This window comes from Mobula birostris, chromosome 21 (assembly GCF_030028105.1).
Source record: "Mobula birostris isolate sMobBir1 chromosome 21, sMobBir1.hap1, whole genome shotgun sequence".
Taxonomy (NCBI): Eukaryota; Metazoa; Chordata; class Chondrichthyes; order Myliobatiformes; family Myliobatidae; genus Mobula; species Mobula birostris.
Genome location: NC_092390.1, coordinates 50,172,446 through 50,191,121, shown reverse-complemented (window position 1 = coordinate 50,191,121; position 18,676 = coordinate 50,172,446). Strand labels below are relative to the sequence as shown.

General features: G+C 40.1%; 1 protein-coding gene across 1 annotated transcript in view; it reads left to right on the top strand.

The window, feature by feature from the left end:
- The first annotated feature begins 201 nt into the window (after positions 1-201).
- The window catches only part of abraxas2 (abraxas 2, BRISC complex subunit), a 35,031-nt gene continuing 16,556 nt past the window's right edge, over positions 202-18,676 (top strand). Inside the window, exons 1-6 of the mRNA XM_072239439.1 lie at positions 202-320; positions 1,179-1,269; positions 6,447-6,483; positions 9,417-9,483; positions 11,447-11,637; positions 12,068-12,187. Of these exons, the coding sequence (XP_072095540.1) occupies positions 249-320; positions 1,179-1,269; positions 6,447-6,483; positions 9,417-9,483; positions 11,447-11,637; positions 12,068-12,187 (578 nt within the window). The 5' untranslated portion in view covers positions 202-248. The remainder of the gene's footprint in view (positions 321-1,178; positions 1,270-6,446; positions 6,484-9,416; positions 9,484-11,446; positions 11,638-12,067; positions 12,188-18,676) is intronic.

Sequence of the window (18,676 nt, the reverse complement as noted above, 5' to 3'; positions counted from 1 at the left end):
CTCCCCTCCCCCTCCCTCCCCTCCCCCTCCCTCCCCTCCCCCTCCCCCTCATCCTCCCCCTCCCCCTCATCCTCCCCCTTTCCCTCATCCTCCCCCTTCCCCTCTCCACCCCCTCTCCTCCTCCTTCCACCCGCCCCCCATCTTGTGCGGCGGAAGTGATAGTTCTGCGGGGCGGAAGTTGGACGCTGATAACGGTATCGGTGTGAAACGGAAGTGCCCGTAACGCGGGGGTGGGAAGGCTGGAAAAAATGGCCGCCTCCGTCTCGGGCTATACTTTCAGTTCTTTAGTGTACCACCATGCCAACAGCTCCTCGGACCACGTAGGTATCAGTGATATAGTGACCGAGCGGGTCTACCGAGAGCAGAGCGCGGGGCTGAGGTGCTGTACCCTTGTGGCCAGTGAGTGTTTTAGTCTGTGGAGAGGCCGAGCCTCTGGTTCCTGTTACCCGGAACCCGGGCCTTGTCCTCCGCTGGAGGTTTCGGTTTGTTCGACGACAAGAGCCGGCATTGAGGCCCCTCGCGTCGGCGACAGAGACAGGTTGGCCAGCCATCTGCCTCCAGTAAGAGGCCAGCTCAGGCCGAACACTGGGACTGCGAGGGTGAATCCAGTCGGGGAGTCATTGCTCTGCAGCCTGGGTGGGATGAAGCAGTTGTTTTGGATGCGCTACTTTCCACAGGGTTTTCCTTCTCTGTAGAACTTGCCAATGTCATTGAAACCTTGAAATCTTTGATTAAAAATAATTTTCGGTAAGATACAACGTGCGTAGAGGATGTCTGCCGTAGAGGACTTATGTTTATTTTTTTGTATTAACTCTGGCTCGTGACTCTTTAAAACACTACCAGTTAGAATAGAGTTAATTTAAAATTCAAACCGTTGCTCTGTTTTATGTATATTAGCATGCTTAGACAGTGTAATTTACGTCAAATATCCACAGAACAGGTTGTAATGATGAGTGTGGTGCTAAATGTGCATAACCATATGATGTTTTCCCGACTGAAGAAGATTGAGCTTACTGTTTTTAGACAACTTAATATGCAATGGCTTCACAACTCAGAGGAGTGGTTTCCTTACATTGTGAAATAATACAATTTTATTCTTATTTCTTCTGCACATCAAAGTAACGTTTCACATTTTGAATTTGTTTTTCTTATTGTTGTTTTAACTTGTATTTCTACAGGAAGGATTTCTTTTGGGTGATGTAAAACAACTTGAGACTTTCAGTATTAGTGACTCACATATCAGTAACACAGAACTGCTGCAAGTTATAGGTAAGCCTTTTGAAATAAGATCAGTTTCACAGTAAAAATAAGGACCTGCATTTTTTTTGCACCCTATTTAATATTTGTGATCTACAGTGTTACAAAAGTCAGAGTAACTGCACAATTGCCAGATTCTAATTAAGGAATACATTTATTTTCAAATTCTGAACAAGTTATAATGAAATGTTGTAAGTTGTTTTTAGAATACATAATTGAAGGTGAGGAGTAATGGATTTCAAAAATGTCAACTTAAGTGTAGTTAAACAGATCTGTATTGAAATTTCACTGAGAAGTTAATTCATTATAAAATGTGCCAAATTTGTAAGTAATGTTCAAATTGCATTGCTTATACATTCATATGATTATGTAGCAGCAGCAATTTACTGTATTTTTTCCTGTAAAACAATTACCAAAATTCATCCAATAAATGTAGAAGAAAATGGAGGATTTAATGAGTAATCATAGTGAGAATTAGGATCTGTTCCTAGAATTTGACATTGTTACACTTCTGTTGTAAGGTGTCTATTTTGCAAAATATCTCAAATGATTTTTTTGGGCTCAGCTTTATTTAATATTTTCTCAATACATTATTTTGGAAATAGTGTATCTTGCTTACATTTTGCTATATGTTAGCCATATAATTAAGGTGACAGATCAAGTCAAAAAGACAAAGATTGTTTTTATTGCACTAGTGTAAAACATGCTGTACACAGATGTAGTTTTCTCTTGATTCTTTTAAAATTGGGATTAATGTTTGTTAAGATTAGGAAGCATTCTCATCTCCAAAATAGAAAAATCAACCTAAAGTTATTTTTTGGGTTTGATCTTCAAGGGTCTATATTTGAAAATAAGATCTTAATTTGTATTTTATCACAATCTATGAAAAGTAAAAAGGAATTTGCTTTCCAATGCCGTTGATGTAATTTTCGAGATGTTGTTGAAGTGGATGAGAAAATTGGCTGTACTTCCTTCTATTCTTAAACTAACCGTTCTAGAATTTAATTGGTTGTTAAACTATAAGAAGTGCGTTTATTAGAAAGCTATTTTAGTAGTGTTTAAATGCTTTCTACATCTATTATTTTCAGTCATTGATTTAAAGAATACTGTTAGACCAAAGTTTCCAGGGCAGTTTCATCTGTAATTGGTGTTATTACACTGTAAAGTGACTATAATGTTAGTATTTATCCGCATTTGTAGTTCAATTTGAAAATCCAATAATAACTGTCAATGATTCCCCCCTATGTGCATAAATTATTTACTTCAGTGAATTTGTAAATATTAGTGAATTAACAAAGTAGCTTCCCTGTAAAATTTGCTGAAAAAGCTATGCCTTGTATGGGGTGCAAGTAATATTATTAGGAAATGATATTTAGCAGGCTCTCTGACATTTAAAAATCATGTATTGTAACTTAATGATGTGATGGGAGAGATGAACTCACAGAACATTCATTTAATCTTTTGTGCACACTTTCATTACACAGCAGGGCAAAAATTAAAGATTGGCCAATGGCTGAAAGTCAGCTTCTGGGATTACTAATGAAAATGACCAGCACCATGATGCCTGAGACTATTTAAAGCACACCTAAATTTATTTTGGGCATTTTGGTTTTGTGTAGTCTGTTACTCTGCTTGCAAGTCATACTGGATAAAAACATCTTTAAAATTGAATTAATATTAGGAAAATTTAGCAAATCAAGCAACATGAGAGGGACAAATAACATAATTAATATTTTAGGTTTCATCTCTTTCATCATGTTATTGACCTGAAATACTGTTTCTCTCCAAGTATTCCTGACTTGATGAATATTTGCTGCATTTTCCCTTTTTCCAGATATCTGGTATCTATATTTTTGTGCTTAGAGGTCCAGCTAGTGTAACAAGGCTGTGTGGCTTTGAACAATGAGGACGTGCTTTAGTTTCTTCCTCAATATTACTTTTTTTATATTCTTGGAATATGTAATTTGTGAACAGCTCATCACCTGGCATCAATATCCAATCTGAACTATGTGAATCTAGACCTGCTCCCATGGTTGTGGACCTATTCTTAACTACCAAGTTAGTCAGTTTTATTCTAATGTCTACATTAAGACTAAAGGCAAACTGGACAGAGTAACCAAGTGTCATTCATCTGTTTAGTTTTATCCTCTGTTTTAGTGTAGATACGAAAGGAATATTTATGACGTGTTCATATATAGATTAATGACATGAAATTTCCCAAGTTCCCTTGTTTTTTGAGTTTGGGCATTTGAATGCACCTGCCAGCTTTGTGTACCTTGCTAATGTCTTCCTCGTAAATGTCTGAGGTCTGGTATCTACATCGGGAGATCTGTCCTACAGACTAATTCAGCGATTGGTGTACCCACAAATCACAATTGCAACTTGTCCAGCTCCTCTATTTTAATCCCCAGGTACTTCTGACCTGTCTGTAGAACAACCCCCTCAAGGGTTGTAGTACATTATACTTGTAGCCCAAAGAGTCATCATTGTTGACTCCACAGGCTCTATGAAGTCTCATAGTATCAGTGGGCAAGGAAACTTATTCCTGGTTAACATCCTCCATCTTCCCACAGCTGATCAATCAATTCTTTTTCACCTAGAAGAATCAGTAACAGTAGCGGGGTACAGAGTGTACTGTAGGGAGTTTCAAGGTCCATAATTAAGACTGCCATGGAAACCACCACCCAATCTAGCCAGAGATGTAATTGTCAGATTTCTTCTACTACTGTCATACAGACTGCTTTGAGCATTATCTATAAAATTCACAGCACTTAACCATCTAAATTATTCCAAACCCCTGACCTCTCTGTCACCAAGAAGGTCAAGGGCAGCAGGCATTGAATCACCACCTGCATCTTCTCTTCCAATGTTCATACTGTCTCAATGTCTCATTGTTGTTGGGACTAAATCTCAGAACTCTTCACCAAACATCATTGTGGAAGTACTTTCTTGAAAAACTCTGCAGCGATTCAAGAAGGTGGACTATCACATTGAAGGTAATTGGGGATGGAATGCTGATATTTCTTGCATTTACTAACATCCCAAAAAATGGATTAAATAAAATTTATGTATCATTACTAGAATTATAGGGGTATACATATAAAACTGAAGACGTTGATAAAAGCAGTAACGTAGCTACTCAGCTCTATTCTATCATTTGAAGCGATGTTAGCTATTTTGTGCTTTGCTACCTTTTCTATGTTCTGGATTCCAAAAATGTTTCAGCATGGTCATGAATGTACTCATTATAAAATAGAAAATTGTAGAATTTATGCTCTGCCATCAGTCTCAAATAAACTAACCTATTTTGAAACAAAACAAAATTTTGCAGGTGTTGAAAACCTGAACAAACAACAGAGAATGCCATATATATTTGTCAGGTCAGGCAGCATTGATAGTGGAAAAATAAACAAGCTAACTTTCCACATCTGTGATCTTTCAAGATAATTAGGGAGGAAAGTTAGAAATCTTTTAAGTTGGAGAAAACAAAAGAATGTGTCTATGGTGGTGAAGACCAGAAGCAGTTTTGTGACCCAGTTGTGATGCTAATTAAATGAGTCATAAAATTGTATAGCACAGAAGAGGTTCTTTATTTATCTGAAATGGTGAAGTTAATGTTAGTTGTAAGATCAACCCCTGGTCTCCACTCCATTACTTACCTTACCTTTTGTTCTCTGCAAGTTGCATTTTCCATTCACTATCATATCTACATTTTAAAACCTCTTTGTTTACGAACATTTCCTCTACTGTTGGAAGGTCATCTATTTAAAATGTTAAGTTTTTCCAGAGATGTTATTTGACCTTGCAGCTTTCTGTTAAATTTTCAGATTTGCAGCATCTGTCATATTTTAGTTTTGCTTTTTTTTTTAGAAGAATTCTGTTCAGCAGTTTAAAAAAAAATTAAACCTAAGATCTGGTAACCACATCCAAAGACAATTACCTTCAGTAAGGCAACTTCAATAAATTTATGAAGTAAATTGCAAGAGTATATTTTCAATACACTGGTTAATTGCATGAATCCAGTTATCTGTGCATGATATTGATAAAAATTTTAGCCAAAATGATCTATTATCCAGTTGTTCTTTCGTTTGTTATGGCAATAAATCTGATGGCACAAAATTTCGACGGCACTTGTAATTATGCAGTACTGTGAAAACATCTCAAGATGTGTCGCAGAAGCATTACAAGGCAATATTTGGCTGCTTGACTTGAGATATGAAAGCAGTTTTACAAAAGGTCGATTTTAAAGTGTGTAAAGAGAAGCTGATTTTCAAAACCAGAAGTGGAGGAGTGCTGATAAATGTGACAAAAGGAGATTAATGGGCAAGAGAATGGAGGGATTTTTTTTGTGAAATTGTTTTAAATCTGAGGAATTTCTTACTCTGCAGTCAATGTGGGTTTGCAAATACAGGAGTGACGGGGAGGTTTAGACTTTTTTATGCTGTGGACCCTACCATTAACCAAGGGGTCTATGGACCCCAGGATGGGAATCTCTGGTGTAGAGAGACTTTTGTAATTAGGTAAAGTACAACCACATAAAGCTCTAAGTTTAGATGTTTGCTAAATTTTCACTTTTTAAAAACTTTTCAATGTTTATTAGATTAACATTGTTTTGATAGCTGTTTTTCTTCTTTTTCCTTGCCAAGGAAGTAACTGATCCTACAGTGAGGTCTGTCTGAAATGCAATGTGATGATTAAAATAATCCATGAACTGCACCTTTTAAAATAGCATAGGCGTTTCACTGACTCAAAATAAATACCTAAAATATCCTGTGATATGAATAGGATGGCAGACATTCCTACTTGTGTTTCCTGAAGTACAAGTGCAGAATGAACTTCCATGCATTTTATTTTCCAGCAATTTTCTAAAGCTTCAGCAAAATTATGGTTTGGTCTAATATATTTTATAAAATTAATCTTACTTTGAAAATGGGCAGCAGAAAAATAGTTGCCAAACTCACTGTTCCTTAGATTTAATATTGCTGGTTGGCTAAGGTGGAAAATGTAAAAGTTGTAAATCTAATGAATAGGAACCTTAGGTGTAGTAACTGCTGCTTGTTTCTATTGGTGATAATTTTCAATCTGCTCTATGATTTATCCAGTCAGTTTAGCAATGGTAAAAATGTTATTCTGCACAAAGTTTAATAATTTCAGTATTAAAATGTGAGTTTACTTTTGTTCTTTTACAGAAATTCATAATCATGAGCCTGGTTATCAACTCTTTAGGTAAGCTAGTATAATCTGCTTTACTAATTCTTGGAAAAAAAAACATTTAATAATCATAGAAATTGTGAATAGTTTTGGTTCAAATGCCAAATTTGCTGGTCATTCCAAATGGTAGATGAATTGTTAAATCATTTTCTTGTCTGTTGAATATTTTGGGTTTTCTTTCTTGTTAACTGCGATATTCTCGGTGTTGTTCATCTGTCGTTTTTTTCCCTTGGGGTACAGTATTGAATGTGGTTCTCAGTTGAATTGTTCACTTCTTGTTTCATCATTTCCTCTTCATCTTTTTGTCATCTAGGGAGGCCTGACCTAAGCTCCCCTATCTTTTCTAGGTTATGTACCTAGCCTGCTCTTGAAGCATCTCTTTAAGGGTAATGGTTGTTCTGCTGCAGTTATAAATGCAATTCTTAATTATAAGAACATAAGAAATGAGAGCAGGAGTAGGCCATCTGGCCCATCAAGCCTGCCCCGCCATTCAATAAGATCATGGCTGATCTGTCCGTAAACTCAGCTTCATTTACTTGCCTTTTCCCCATAACTCTTAATTCCCTTACTATGTAAAAACCTATCTAACTGTTTCTTATATATATTTAGTGAAGAAGTCTCAATTGCTTTCCTGGGCAGAGGGAATTATATCTTTGGCTAGTACAATAGAGACATTTAAGAGACTTTTAGATGGGTACATGGATGAAAGACATGAGTGGTTAGGGGCTATGTAGGAGGGAGGATTAGATTGATCTTGGAGTAGGCTAAAAGGTCGGCATTTTACTATGTTCTATGTATTGCTGGCTTTAACAGCTTTCACTCCTTTGGCGATAGTACTCTAATTAAAAGCTCAATTTTAGATTGACACTGTACCCTTTCCAGACTAGTCCAGCAGTGTTTCCTTTCCGCAGATCGAGTAAATTTTCCTAAATGGATTTTTAAAAAAATTCTGCATGTAGATAGCTGGGATGTCCTTGCATTGTTATTTTCTAGTTATCTGGCATAATTCCTAGGCGTGTAGGAGAGTTGGGAATCAAATATTTCTGCCGTCCCCACTCCATTTTCAGCTTTTGATGGCCAAAAGCTCTTCCCTTATCTGTCTCAATGTGATGTTATTTTCATTTCAACTTCACTAAAACAGATGCTGTTCCTGATCTCTCAGCATTCTCCTTTAACAGCACTATGCAATTCCCATTTAGTACCTTTCTCCCACTACCCTACCTTTCTAAACACCTCATCCTGGAGTGTTATCCCTATCTTTTCTGCTTTGAGTCTCTTTGGGGTGTATTGAGGGCATAAATTACTTAAATTTTATGCAGCCTCATGGTTTCCTTTCCATCTGTTCTTGCAAGGCTTTCTTCTTGTGTTATTCACAATAAAAATCATTATAGGGCAAATGAGGAGCTTATGATAAGTGGTGAGGTTTGCTTTACCTTGGGTGCTGAAACATCTTGTTTTGTTTAGTCAGCACAGACCACTGGCTTATATGCATAATCCTCTGTTTTGATGCCCTTCATTTCTATTCCCCACTGCCAGATTTCAGACTATCATTGCTGTTCCACTACCTATTTAACCTCATTAAAAATAAACTGAAATGTTCTGCATTTAGCTGTCAACTCAAATCTTCTGCATATCAAGTGTTGAAAAGACTAAAGCCATAAGGGATTCCACATTTGCTACTGATTATATTATTTTTGAATACTTTTTGGGACCAATTCTTTGTGCAACCTCCACTCTCTAATTTATCCAAACCAGCATAAAATTTTCTTCTTTCCCTTTTTACTCTTTCTTATGCCAGTGTGAAGTGTTTCCATGTTGATGCATGGATTTCAAAATAGTCATTCTCTAGTCTCGCCCCATTGCTTCCTTCCAACAATCTTCTGTTCCTTCAATTTTAAACTGTTGGAATTCTACTTCCTTTGTTCTACTTTGTTTGGCAAAGTTTTCAGTTTCATTTGTACTCCCTTCTCCTCAAAAACCTTTTCCTTCACTTCCTGTGTTGTACCAGTGTCTCTTTCCTTATCTTCTCTTGTCTGGATTCAACACGTGAATCTGTGGAATATTTTCTTTTGTTAGAGACTGCATGTCGGAGTTTGATTAGGTTGAAGTTAACATGCTCCCTTTTAAGAAATTAAGTTTCTCCAAGTGCTTATAATTTAGTTTTTTTTTGTTGTTTCTCAGTGCTTCCCCTCTAGATATTGAACTTACTGGCCTATAGATACTTGGGACATCCTTGCATTCCTTTTTTAAAGAATGAAACATTTGCCATTTTCTGGCCTGCTGGCATAATCAATTGCATCTAGAGACGATTGTAAATTTTGATAAATATTTCCAGTATCTTCACAAAGTCGTAGAGGGTACGGTCAGGCTTGAATTCTCAGATGTTCTGACTTGTTTGGAGAGGTCTTAAACAGGGCATTGAATGATATTTGAATAGAAAGGGCTGTTGGAGAATAAAATTAATTATATTTGGCATATGAGGGATAGCTACTCAATGAGGAATGTGAAGCCAGCAGTAAAAATGCCACTACATCTTATTTCATTTTATCTTCTGTCCTTCCAATTTGGAAATCTCCAAATAGCTTCACTGAATCAATTAATGACGCTCTTGTAAAAAGGTGCTTATTCAGTAAATATAGAAGTTTGAAGTGCAAAGACAATTTATTGGTTCCCAAATAGATTTAAGCATTTCTTTCAATAGACTTCTGTAGACATGTAGTGTTAATATACTATGCAGATAGCTGCCTTGATATGTATTGACGTTAGTTGTAGTTTGCAAAACATCCACATGTGTGTACACTCTCCATATCATACTAAGTGAGCATAGAGAAAAATCCTTCTAAAACTATTTTCCTAAGCATCTTTTTGTATTGGTACTCTTGGAAATTTGTTGATACTGAAATACTTTGCCTAATATGGCATTAATACCTTAAATTTGTTGTTTTCAGTTTTTATGACTATGCAGGAAGAGTTAATGAAGAGAGTCTGGATAGAATTCTCAAAGGAAGGAGAAAAGTAAGTGTTGATTTGTAACTTGCATTTTCTTCCTTTAAATGTTGTAATGTAGGGTTAGACCAGTCAGCTCTGAACTACTTGCAACAAATATTTTTTTGTTCCATACACAATTTACTTCACTTTGACACGTCACTGTTTCTGGCATCCACAGTTTGTTCTGAGGAGATAATTAAGTTACCTCACTATCCTTTATGCAGAACAAATGCTTCCTGATTTTGTGTGTAACCAACATGACTTTAACTTGTTAACATATCTCTTGCCAGAGAACGTAATTCATAATTTGGAACACCTCCATTCACTCCTTGGCCTTTTGAGCTCTTAAAAAGACAAGTCAAATTTACATAACTAGTCTACATAGATGCCTGGTGTTTTGGAGAACCTGCTGTATAAGTTGGCTTTCATGGGTAAATCCAATTCTTCATATGAGGTGATGGTTTGATATAAACAAAATTTCCTTCCTTTCTCTACCATGAGGTAAAGAATAACATTTCATGAGCTTTTGACTACTCTTTGTTCGATTGGTTTCAATAGGTACGTTTAATGTCAGAGACATGTATGCAATATACATCCTGAAATCCTCTTTCACAAACATCTGTGAAAATAGGAGTGCCCCAAAGAATGAATGACAGTTAAACGTTAGAATCCCAAAGCCCCCACCACAGCTCCCCCTCCCACACACAAGCAGCAGCAAGGCAATTACCTCCCCCCGCTCCACCAGCAAAAAAATGTCAGCGCCCTCCAGCACAGCTTTTGTCCATCCAAGATTTTTTGTATTGTCTTGTGGAAGATGAAAGAGATCTTGGGGCAGTGAGGAGGATCAAAGAGATCTTGGGATCCATGTCCATAGGACACTGAAAGCTGCAGCGCAGGTTGACAGTGTTGTTAAGAAGGTGTATGGTGCGTTGGCCTTCATCAGCTGTGGGATTGAGTTCAAGAGCCGTGAGGTAATGTTGCAGCTATATAAGACCTTGGTCAGACCCCAGTTCAGTCCTGGTTACCTGACTACAGGAAGGATGTGGATACTATAGAAACAGTGTAGAGGAGATGTACAAGGATGTTTCCTGGATTGGAGAGTGTTCCTTATGAGAAAAGGTTGAGTGAACTTGGCCTTTTCTCTTTGGAATGACAGAAGATGAGAGGTGACCTGATAGAAGTGTATAAGATGAGGAGGGGCATTGATCGTGTGGATAGCCAGAGGCTCTTTCCCAGGGCTGAAATGGCTAACATGAGGGGCATAGTTTTAAGGTGCTTGGAAGTAGATACAGAGGGGATGTCGGGGTTAAGTTTCTCACACGATGGTGGGTGTGTAGAATGCACTTGGCGGTGATGGTGGTGGAGGAGGATACAATAGTGTCTTTTAAGAGACTCTTAGATTAAGTACATGGGGCTTAGAGAAATAGAGGGTGATGTGGTACGGCAATTCTAGACAGTTTCTGGAGTAGGTTACATGGTCAGCACAACATTGTGGGCCGAAGGGCCTGTAATGTGCTGTAGATTTTTATGTTCTATGTGCTAGATGCTTTGTGTTGCAATGCAATGAGATTGAACTATAGAACATAGAATAGCATAGCAATACAAATCCTTCCATCCACCATGTTGTGCCGATGTATATAAACCATGATCAGACTGAACCTTACCTCCTACAGAGCCTCAATTGTTCTTAAATCCATGTGCCTATCTAAGATTCTTTTAAATGCCTCTGATCCAATAGTGTGCATATATGTGCATAGTTTCCAGACTTTCCTCCTTTGGCATGTTGTAAAAAGAAAATCACATATTTGATTTGGGGAGAACAACAATGATGGATTTAAAAATAAAATGGTTAGCTTCTTACTCAGAACTTCCTTCAACCTTCACCGCCTCTTCCTTTCAAATGTTTGACTATTTTCAGAAATATATTGCACTGTGTTTATTTTAAACAAGTTTCATACCCACAAGTCCTAATTACTTATTTCCTTTGTAGAATGTTATTGGCTGGTACAGATTTAGAAGAAATACACTGCAGCAGATGTCCTACAGAGAACATATTATCCATAAGCAGCTGACAAACATCCTTGGAGTGCCTGATCTAGTCTTCCTTCTATTTAGTTTCATCTCCACAGCAAACAACTCAACGCATGCTTTGGAATATGTGCTGTTTAGACCCAGTCGCCGGTAATTAATTTCATCTTGATTAGTCTAAGATTCATGAATTATTTTTCAAAACAAAAATCCTTTATGGTTAAAGATAAATTATTTACCTTTTTAAAATAATTTTTTCCAATTTATTCTCTTATCATTTTATCTCCACAAACCTACTATCTTCTGCATATTGACATGACGGTAGATGTGTACAAAATATAAATAAATATTTAGTGCAGGTCATTCCCAGATTGTGGCATAGTTCTGTTCCTGTAAACTGTTCATGACATGAAAAAAATTTGCAATTTAGAAATGTGATTTCCCAGGTGACAGAAATGCCAAATACATTTGGCTGGTTTCCTAAATACTGCTTTTTTTTAATATGGGCATTTGTGAGCATTTGTGTATTCAGTTTTTATAATTTTATGTTAACTCTTTAAAACAATCTGCTTTTCCTTTGAAGGTATGATCAGAGAGTTTCACTCACAATCCCTAATTTGGGGAACACTAGTCAGCAAGAATACAAGAGTTCCTCAGTGCCAAATACATCTTGGAATTATGAGAAGGTCGTTACAGAACATGGGTACGTATTAAGTAACTTTCAAAATGTTCCAGCAAGTAATACAGTGAGAATGTGCAGGAATGTCTTGGCATTTGAATTGGAAGTTATTTGATGATTCCTATTTTCAGGCTCTTAACACTTGGTTAATCTAAAATTCAAAGTACATTTTATTTTAAATGTACATGTCACCATATACAACCCTGAGATTCATTTTCTTTTGGCCATAATAAATCTATAGAATAATAACAATCAATGAAACCCTGCCCAACTATGGTACTTAACTAGAGTGCAGAAGCCAACAAATTGCAAATACAAAAAAATGAAATAATATTGAGAAGATGAGATGAAGTCCTTGAAAATGCGTCCATTAGTAGTAGGAATATTTCAATAATGAGGCAAGTGGAGTTACCCCCTTTGGTTCAAGAGCCTGATGGTTGAGGGGTAACTGTTCCTGAACCTGGTGGTGTGAGTCCTGAGGCTCCTTTAGCTTCCTGATGACAACAATGAGAAGAGCCCATATCATGGATTGTGGGGGTCCATATCATGGATGCTCCTTTCCTGTGACAGTGTTTCATGTAGATGTTCTCAATGGTTAAGGGAGGCTTTACCCGTGATTGACTGGACCACATCCACTTCTTTTTGTAGTATTTTCCATTCAAGAGCATTGGTGTTTCCACACCAGGCTGTGATGCAGCTAGTCAATATACTCTCCCATAGGTGTTATAGATGTGTAGTGGAAAGTAGTTTCAGAAAGTCTTTACTCTAATTTTATATTTCAGAACATGGGTACCATTTTCTTAGGCAGGAATTTATTACTCTAATTGCATTTGTGAAGATGGTCATGAGCTGTCACCTTAAACTGGAGCAGTCCCACTTCCGGTGTCAATACTACTGTTGTGTTATTTGACTAGGAATTCTAGCAATGAAGGAACAGTAGTATGTTTCAAAATCAAGATTGCTTTCACTTGAAGGAGAACGTGTAGGTGGAGGTGAGAGATTTTTAAGATGCTGTCAGGTTACCCTAGGAAGAAGCTGTAGTGCATTTTGTAGTGGTAGAGATTACTGCTGTGATTCCCTGGTAGGGGAGGGAATGGATGTTTTAGAATGCTGGATGGAGCACTGCTTTCTCCTGGATAGTTTGAACTGCTTGAGTGTGGTTGGAGCTGTGCTCAAACATGCATGTAGAGATTGTTGTAGTTGTTTCTTGGTTGAAAGATTTTGGGGTATCAGAATAAGTTGTTTGTGGTGGGGTACCTAGATTTTGACCTCATTTTGCAACCACAATAGTTCTTTGGTTGGATAAGATGAATTTCTGATTGGTGGTAGGCTCTTAAGATGTCGGTGGCTGGTGATGGTAATGCCACTGAATGCCAGGGGTAGGTAGTTGTTGGCGTGCACTTGTGTAGTACAGATTTTTTTTGCAAATTTTCAACTTGAGTGTGAATGTTCTGTGTCTTCATTTTATAAGCTGTGAACAATCTACAATCATCAGAGAAGATTTCCACTTCTAGCCTTATGATGGCTAATTATGAAATATCATTGGGCCTAGTACACTGTCCTGAAAAATATCTGCAGCGACATCATGATGTCATGGCCAGTCATTCCCTCTTCAGCTCTGGAACTCAGCACTTAGGTCCACGTTTACAACAAGGATGAGTGAGATCTGGGGCTGAGTAATTCTGGTGAACTGCAAGAGAGTTCATGATCAACTGTCACTTTATACCACTGTTGAAAATGCCAGTTATTTCAGGAGACCAGCTGAAAGGCCAGATTGGATTGTTCTGCTTTTTGTGAACAAAGCACTTTTCCATAGTCAGGCATATGCTTGTATTGCAACTACTGGAACAGCTCAGCTAGAGGCACAGCTGGTTTTGTGGTGTCAATTTTCAGCATTACAGCAGGAGTATTGTCTGATCTTGTTGCTTTCTCTGTATCTCATATTCACGGCCATTTTTTATATAGTGTGGATAAGTTGAAAGTCAATAACTTGTGTTGTGATGTTGCCTTGTAAGGAATGTCAGATAGATTAACATGTAAAGCCACAGCTTGATTATCTTGTGCTTTGCATTTTGTTTATGATGAACCACATGTTACTTTTACTGTCTTGGTAAAAATCCTTTATGAACAGATTAATTATGATCTGTTAGATTGCCTATTTTTATTCAATGTAATTTGAACATGAAGATCTGTAAATGACATTCAGAATATAACAAGGGATTGTAGGGTTAAGACTGTAATTGTGTTAGACAAGTTTAACTGAGTATTTATGTGTTTGAATCAATCCCTAAATAAGGAATGTAGGTGATGTAAGAAGTTTGGTTGCAATTATTTTGGCTTAATTTGATACTTTTTAAATGCCCAGAAGCATCAGTAGATGTATGTACACAGCTTGCACCCTGAGTTCATCAGTGACAACCAGGAAAGACTGGGTGACAACTGCGAAAAGAGTGGTGACGACTGGAGAGTCAGTGACAGCCCGGAGAGACGGCAACCGGGGCAGAACGGGCTGGCAACCCAATCTGCGTCCTCTGAGAGGAGGACCCCACAAAAGCTACAATGAATCTAAGGGAAAGATACCCCCAGGGGTGCTGGAGAGTGGGGGAGGATGAGCACCCCAGTTGGATGGACACAATGACATCAGACCCAGGCAACAAACAAACAACGACGAGGAAGCAGTGTGCATGTGGCAAAATCTGCAAGAATGATCGCGGCTTGAAGATCCACCAAGGGAGAATGAAGTGTTTGGCGGGAGCAGGAGCAGCACAACGTGCAGGTGTCCAACCTGGTGAGACGAAGGAGGGGCCAGGCCCGGAGTCACCCCATAGTGCCCGGAACCTCCAAGTGTTGCAAACTAATCCCTGTAACATGAAGTCTAACAGGAGGCGGATCAGATGGCCTGCAGCTAACATGACTTCACTGTGGAAGCAGTTTGATGAAGATGTTAACCAAATTCTGGAGGCAACAGCGAAGGGAGGGGTTGATAGGAAGCTGCAAGCCATGACAACAATTATTGTCAGTATCGCAGCTGAACGGTTCGGAGAAGAGGAGAAGGAAGCCTCCAAAACATCTTACTCAAAGAACCAAAGAGCATTGAGGACCCACAACATCAGGCAGGAGATGAAAGCGCTGAAGTCCCAATACAAGGAAGCAGGAGAAGAAGAGTGCATTGGCTTGGCCCGGCTGATGTGCATACTACGAAAGAAGATCAGGGTCTTCTGCCGGGCAGAGTGGCATTAGAGGCAGCGTCGTGAAAGGGCCCGAAAACGTGCGGCCTTTATCACCAACCCCTTCAAGTTCACCAAGGAGTTGCTGGGGAAGAAGCGCAGTGGGAAACTGGCCTGTTCGCAGGAAGACATAGACCAACATCTGAAGAAGATATATAATGATCCTGAAAGAGAGCAGGGGTTGGGAGAGTGCGACATCCTAATAGACCCACCTGAACCGTATGTGCAGTTCGACATGTCAGAGCTATAACTAAAGGAAGTCAGAGAGGTTGTCGGCAAAGCAAGGGCAAGCTCAGCTCCAGGACCAAGCAACACCTCGTATAAAGTGTACAAGAACTGCCCCAAGCTCCTGCTGCGTCTGTGTAAGATCCTGAGAATCTTCTGGAGAAGGGGGAAGATCCCAGAACAGTGAAGAGTGGCTGAAGGAGTGTGGATCCTGAAGGAGGAAAATGCCACCCAGATAGATCAGTTCCGTATCATTTCCCTGCTATGTGTCGAGGCGAAGATCTTCTTCAGTGCCGTTTCTAACGGGCTGTGCACCTACCTAGCAAAGAACACCTATATTGATACATCAGTCCAGAAGGGTGGCATTTCAGGGATGCCGGGCTGTCTGGAGCACATCGATGTGGTGACACAGCTCATCAGGGAGGCCAGAGAGAACAAGGGCAACCTGTTAGTGTTGTGGCTCGACCTGGCAAATGCATATGGCTTCATTCCGCATAAGCTAGTGCAGCTCACACTGACCAAATATCACGTCCACCAGCAGAATCAGAGACCTTATCACTGATTATTACAGCAACTTCAGGATGAGGGTCTCTTCAGGAGCAATTACATCAACCTGGCACAGGGTGGAGATTGGCATCATCACAGGGTGCACTATCTCAGTGACACTGTTCTCCCTAGCCATGAACGTGCTCACTAAGTCTGCTGAACCAGAGTGCAGAGGGCCCAGAATGAATTCTGCTCAACAGCAACCACCTATCAGGGCATTCATGGTTGACCTCACAGTCACCACAGAATCAGTCCCAGGCTGCCGGTGGATTCTGCAAGGGCTCGAAAAGCTGGTGGAGTGGGCCCGGATGCGTTTCAAACCTGCCAAATCAAGATGGATGGTGCTGAGGAAAGGGAAGGTGGAGAACAAGTTCCGGTTCAGCATTGCAGGCACAGCCATCCCAACCATCACAGAAAAGCCAGTCAAGAGCTTAGGCAAAGTTTTTGACAGCTCTTTAAGGGACACAACATCCATTCAGGCAACCTGCACCGAGTTGGATGGCTGGCTGAAATCTGTGGACAAGTCTGGCCTACCTGGGACGTTTACAGCCTGGGTGTATCAGCATGACATTCTTCCCAGAATTCTGTGGCCCCTCCTCGTCTATGCAGTTCTGATCTCGACAGTCGAAACCTTAGAGAGGAGGGTTAGCAACCACCTCAGGAGATGGCTGGGGCTGCCAAAGAGCCTGAGCAGCATCGCACTCTATGGACACCACAACAAACTGCAACTGCCCTTCAAATCCTTGGAGGAAGAATTCAAGGTAACAAGAGCCAGAGAAGTGCTACAGTGTAGGGACTCAAGTGACCCGAAGGTGGCTGGAGCAGGGATCCAAGTAAGTACTGGCAGGAAGTGGAGGGCAGAGGAAGCTGTTCAGGAGGCAGAGGCAAGGCTGTGTCACAGGAGGCTGGTGGGAGTGGTCACACAAGGCCGAGCTGGGCTAGGATCCTTTCCAACTCCCCAAATGGATGCCAGAGGGAAGGAAAGGCGTCGTCTAGTTCAGGAGGAGGTGAGAGCAGTAGTGGAGGAGATGAGAGCCTGCAAGGCAGTGGGAATGAAGCAACAGGGAGCTTGGACAAGATGGGAGAATGCAGTTAAGAGAAAAGTGACCTGGGCTGATATTTGGAAAGCCGAACCACACTGCATCCAATTTCTCATCCAGGCAGTGTACGATGTGCTTCCAAGCCCATCAAACCTGCACACATGGGGCAAGGCAGAGTCATCTGCGTGCCCACTGTGCTCCAAGTGAGGAACCCTGGAGCACATCCTCAGTGGCTGTGCAAGGGCACTTGGTGAGGGACGGTATAGGTGGAGGCATGATCAGGTCCTGAAGACCATCACTGAAGCCGTCAGTGCAGGAGTTGAGTGGGCGAAGCGGTCCCGACCCTCCAAGCAGACCATTGCCTTTGTCAGAGCTGGGGAGCAGCCAATACCTGCCAAAAGAACATCTGCAGGCATTCTGACCTCTGCAAGGGACTGGCAGCTGTTGGTGGACCTCGAAGGGCAGCTGAAGTTCCCTAACCATATCGCAGCCACCACCCTGCGACCAGACATTGTCCTAGTGTCTGAGTCTACTAAGCAAGTGGTGCTGCTGGAGCTGACAGTCCCATGGGAAGATAGCTTGGAAGATAGCCTTTGAAAGGAAGCTCTCCAAGTACGCAGGACTGGTCAGCATCTGTCAGCAGGCTGGATGGAGAGCGAGGTGTCTCCCAGTGGAGGTTGGTTGTAGGGGATTCATAGCCCATTCTTTAGTTAGAGCCTTCAGCATTTTGGGCATCGAGGGAGAGAGGAAGAGGAGAGCCATCCGCAGTACCACCGATGTGGTAGAGAGAGCCTCAAGATGGCTGTGGCTCAAAAGAGGGGAGCCATGGAGTCATGAGTAGCTAGCCATCTGGACACAAGCTGGGGTCTGATCAGCCCCGGCTGGGTCACCTGGAGGAGGGTGTATGATGTTGAAAGACCCAAAACACCTGATGATTCCAGGAACATCACTGAAGATGTGTCCAGAAGCATCAATAGATGTATGTACACAGCAAATGACTGAAGTGATATTTTGAGGTTACAGAAAAGATTAGGAAATTAAATGCTATATATTTTTTAAAAGCTTAGTTGTGAATACGTTGTCTTTGACTTCTTTTGAATTTGGTTTTAGAATTTGGAACAGCATTTTCATTGAAACATGAAATGTATCAGTATTTCACTGAAGCCATCATAGAATAAGCTGTTAGATCTTAAATGCAAAACGTGGAGACTTACTTGGTTGATATACTGTTCCATATACAGTGGCATGCAAAAGTTTGGGCACCCCTGGCCAAAATTTCTGTTACTGTGAATAGCTAAGCGAGTAAAAAGATGAACTGATTTCCAAAAGGCATAATGTTAAAGATGACACATTTCTTTAATATTTTAAGCAAGATTACTTTTTTATTTCCATCTTTTACAGTTTCAAAATAACAAAAAAAAGGAAAAGGGCCCGAAGCAAAAGTTTGGGCACCCTGCATGGTCAGTACTTAGTAA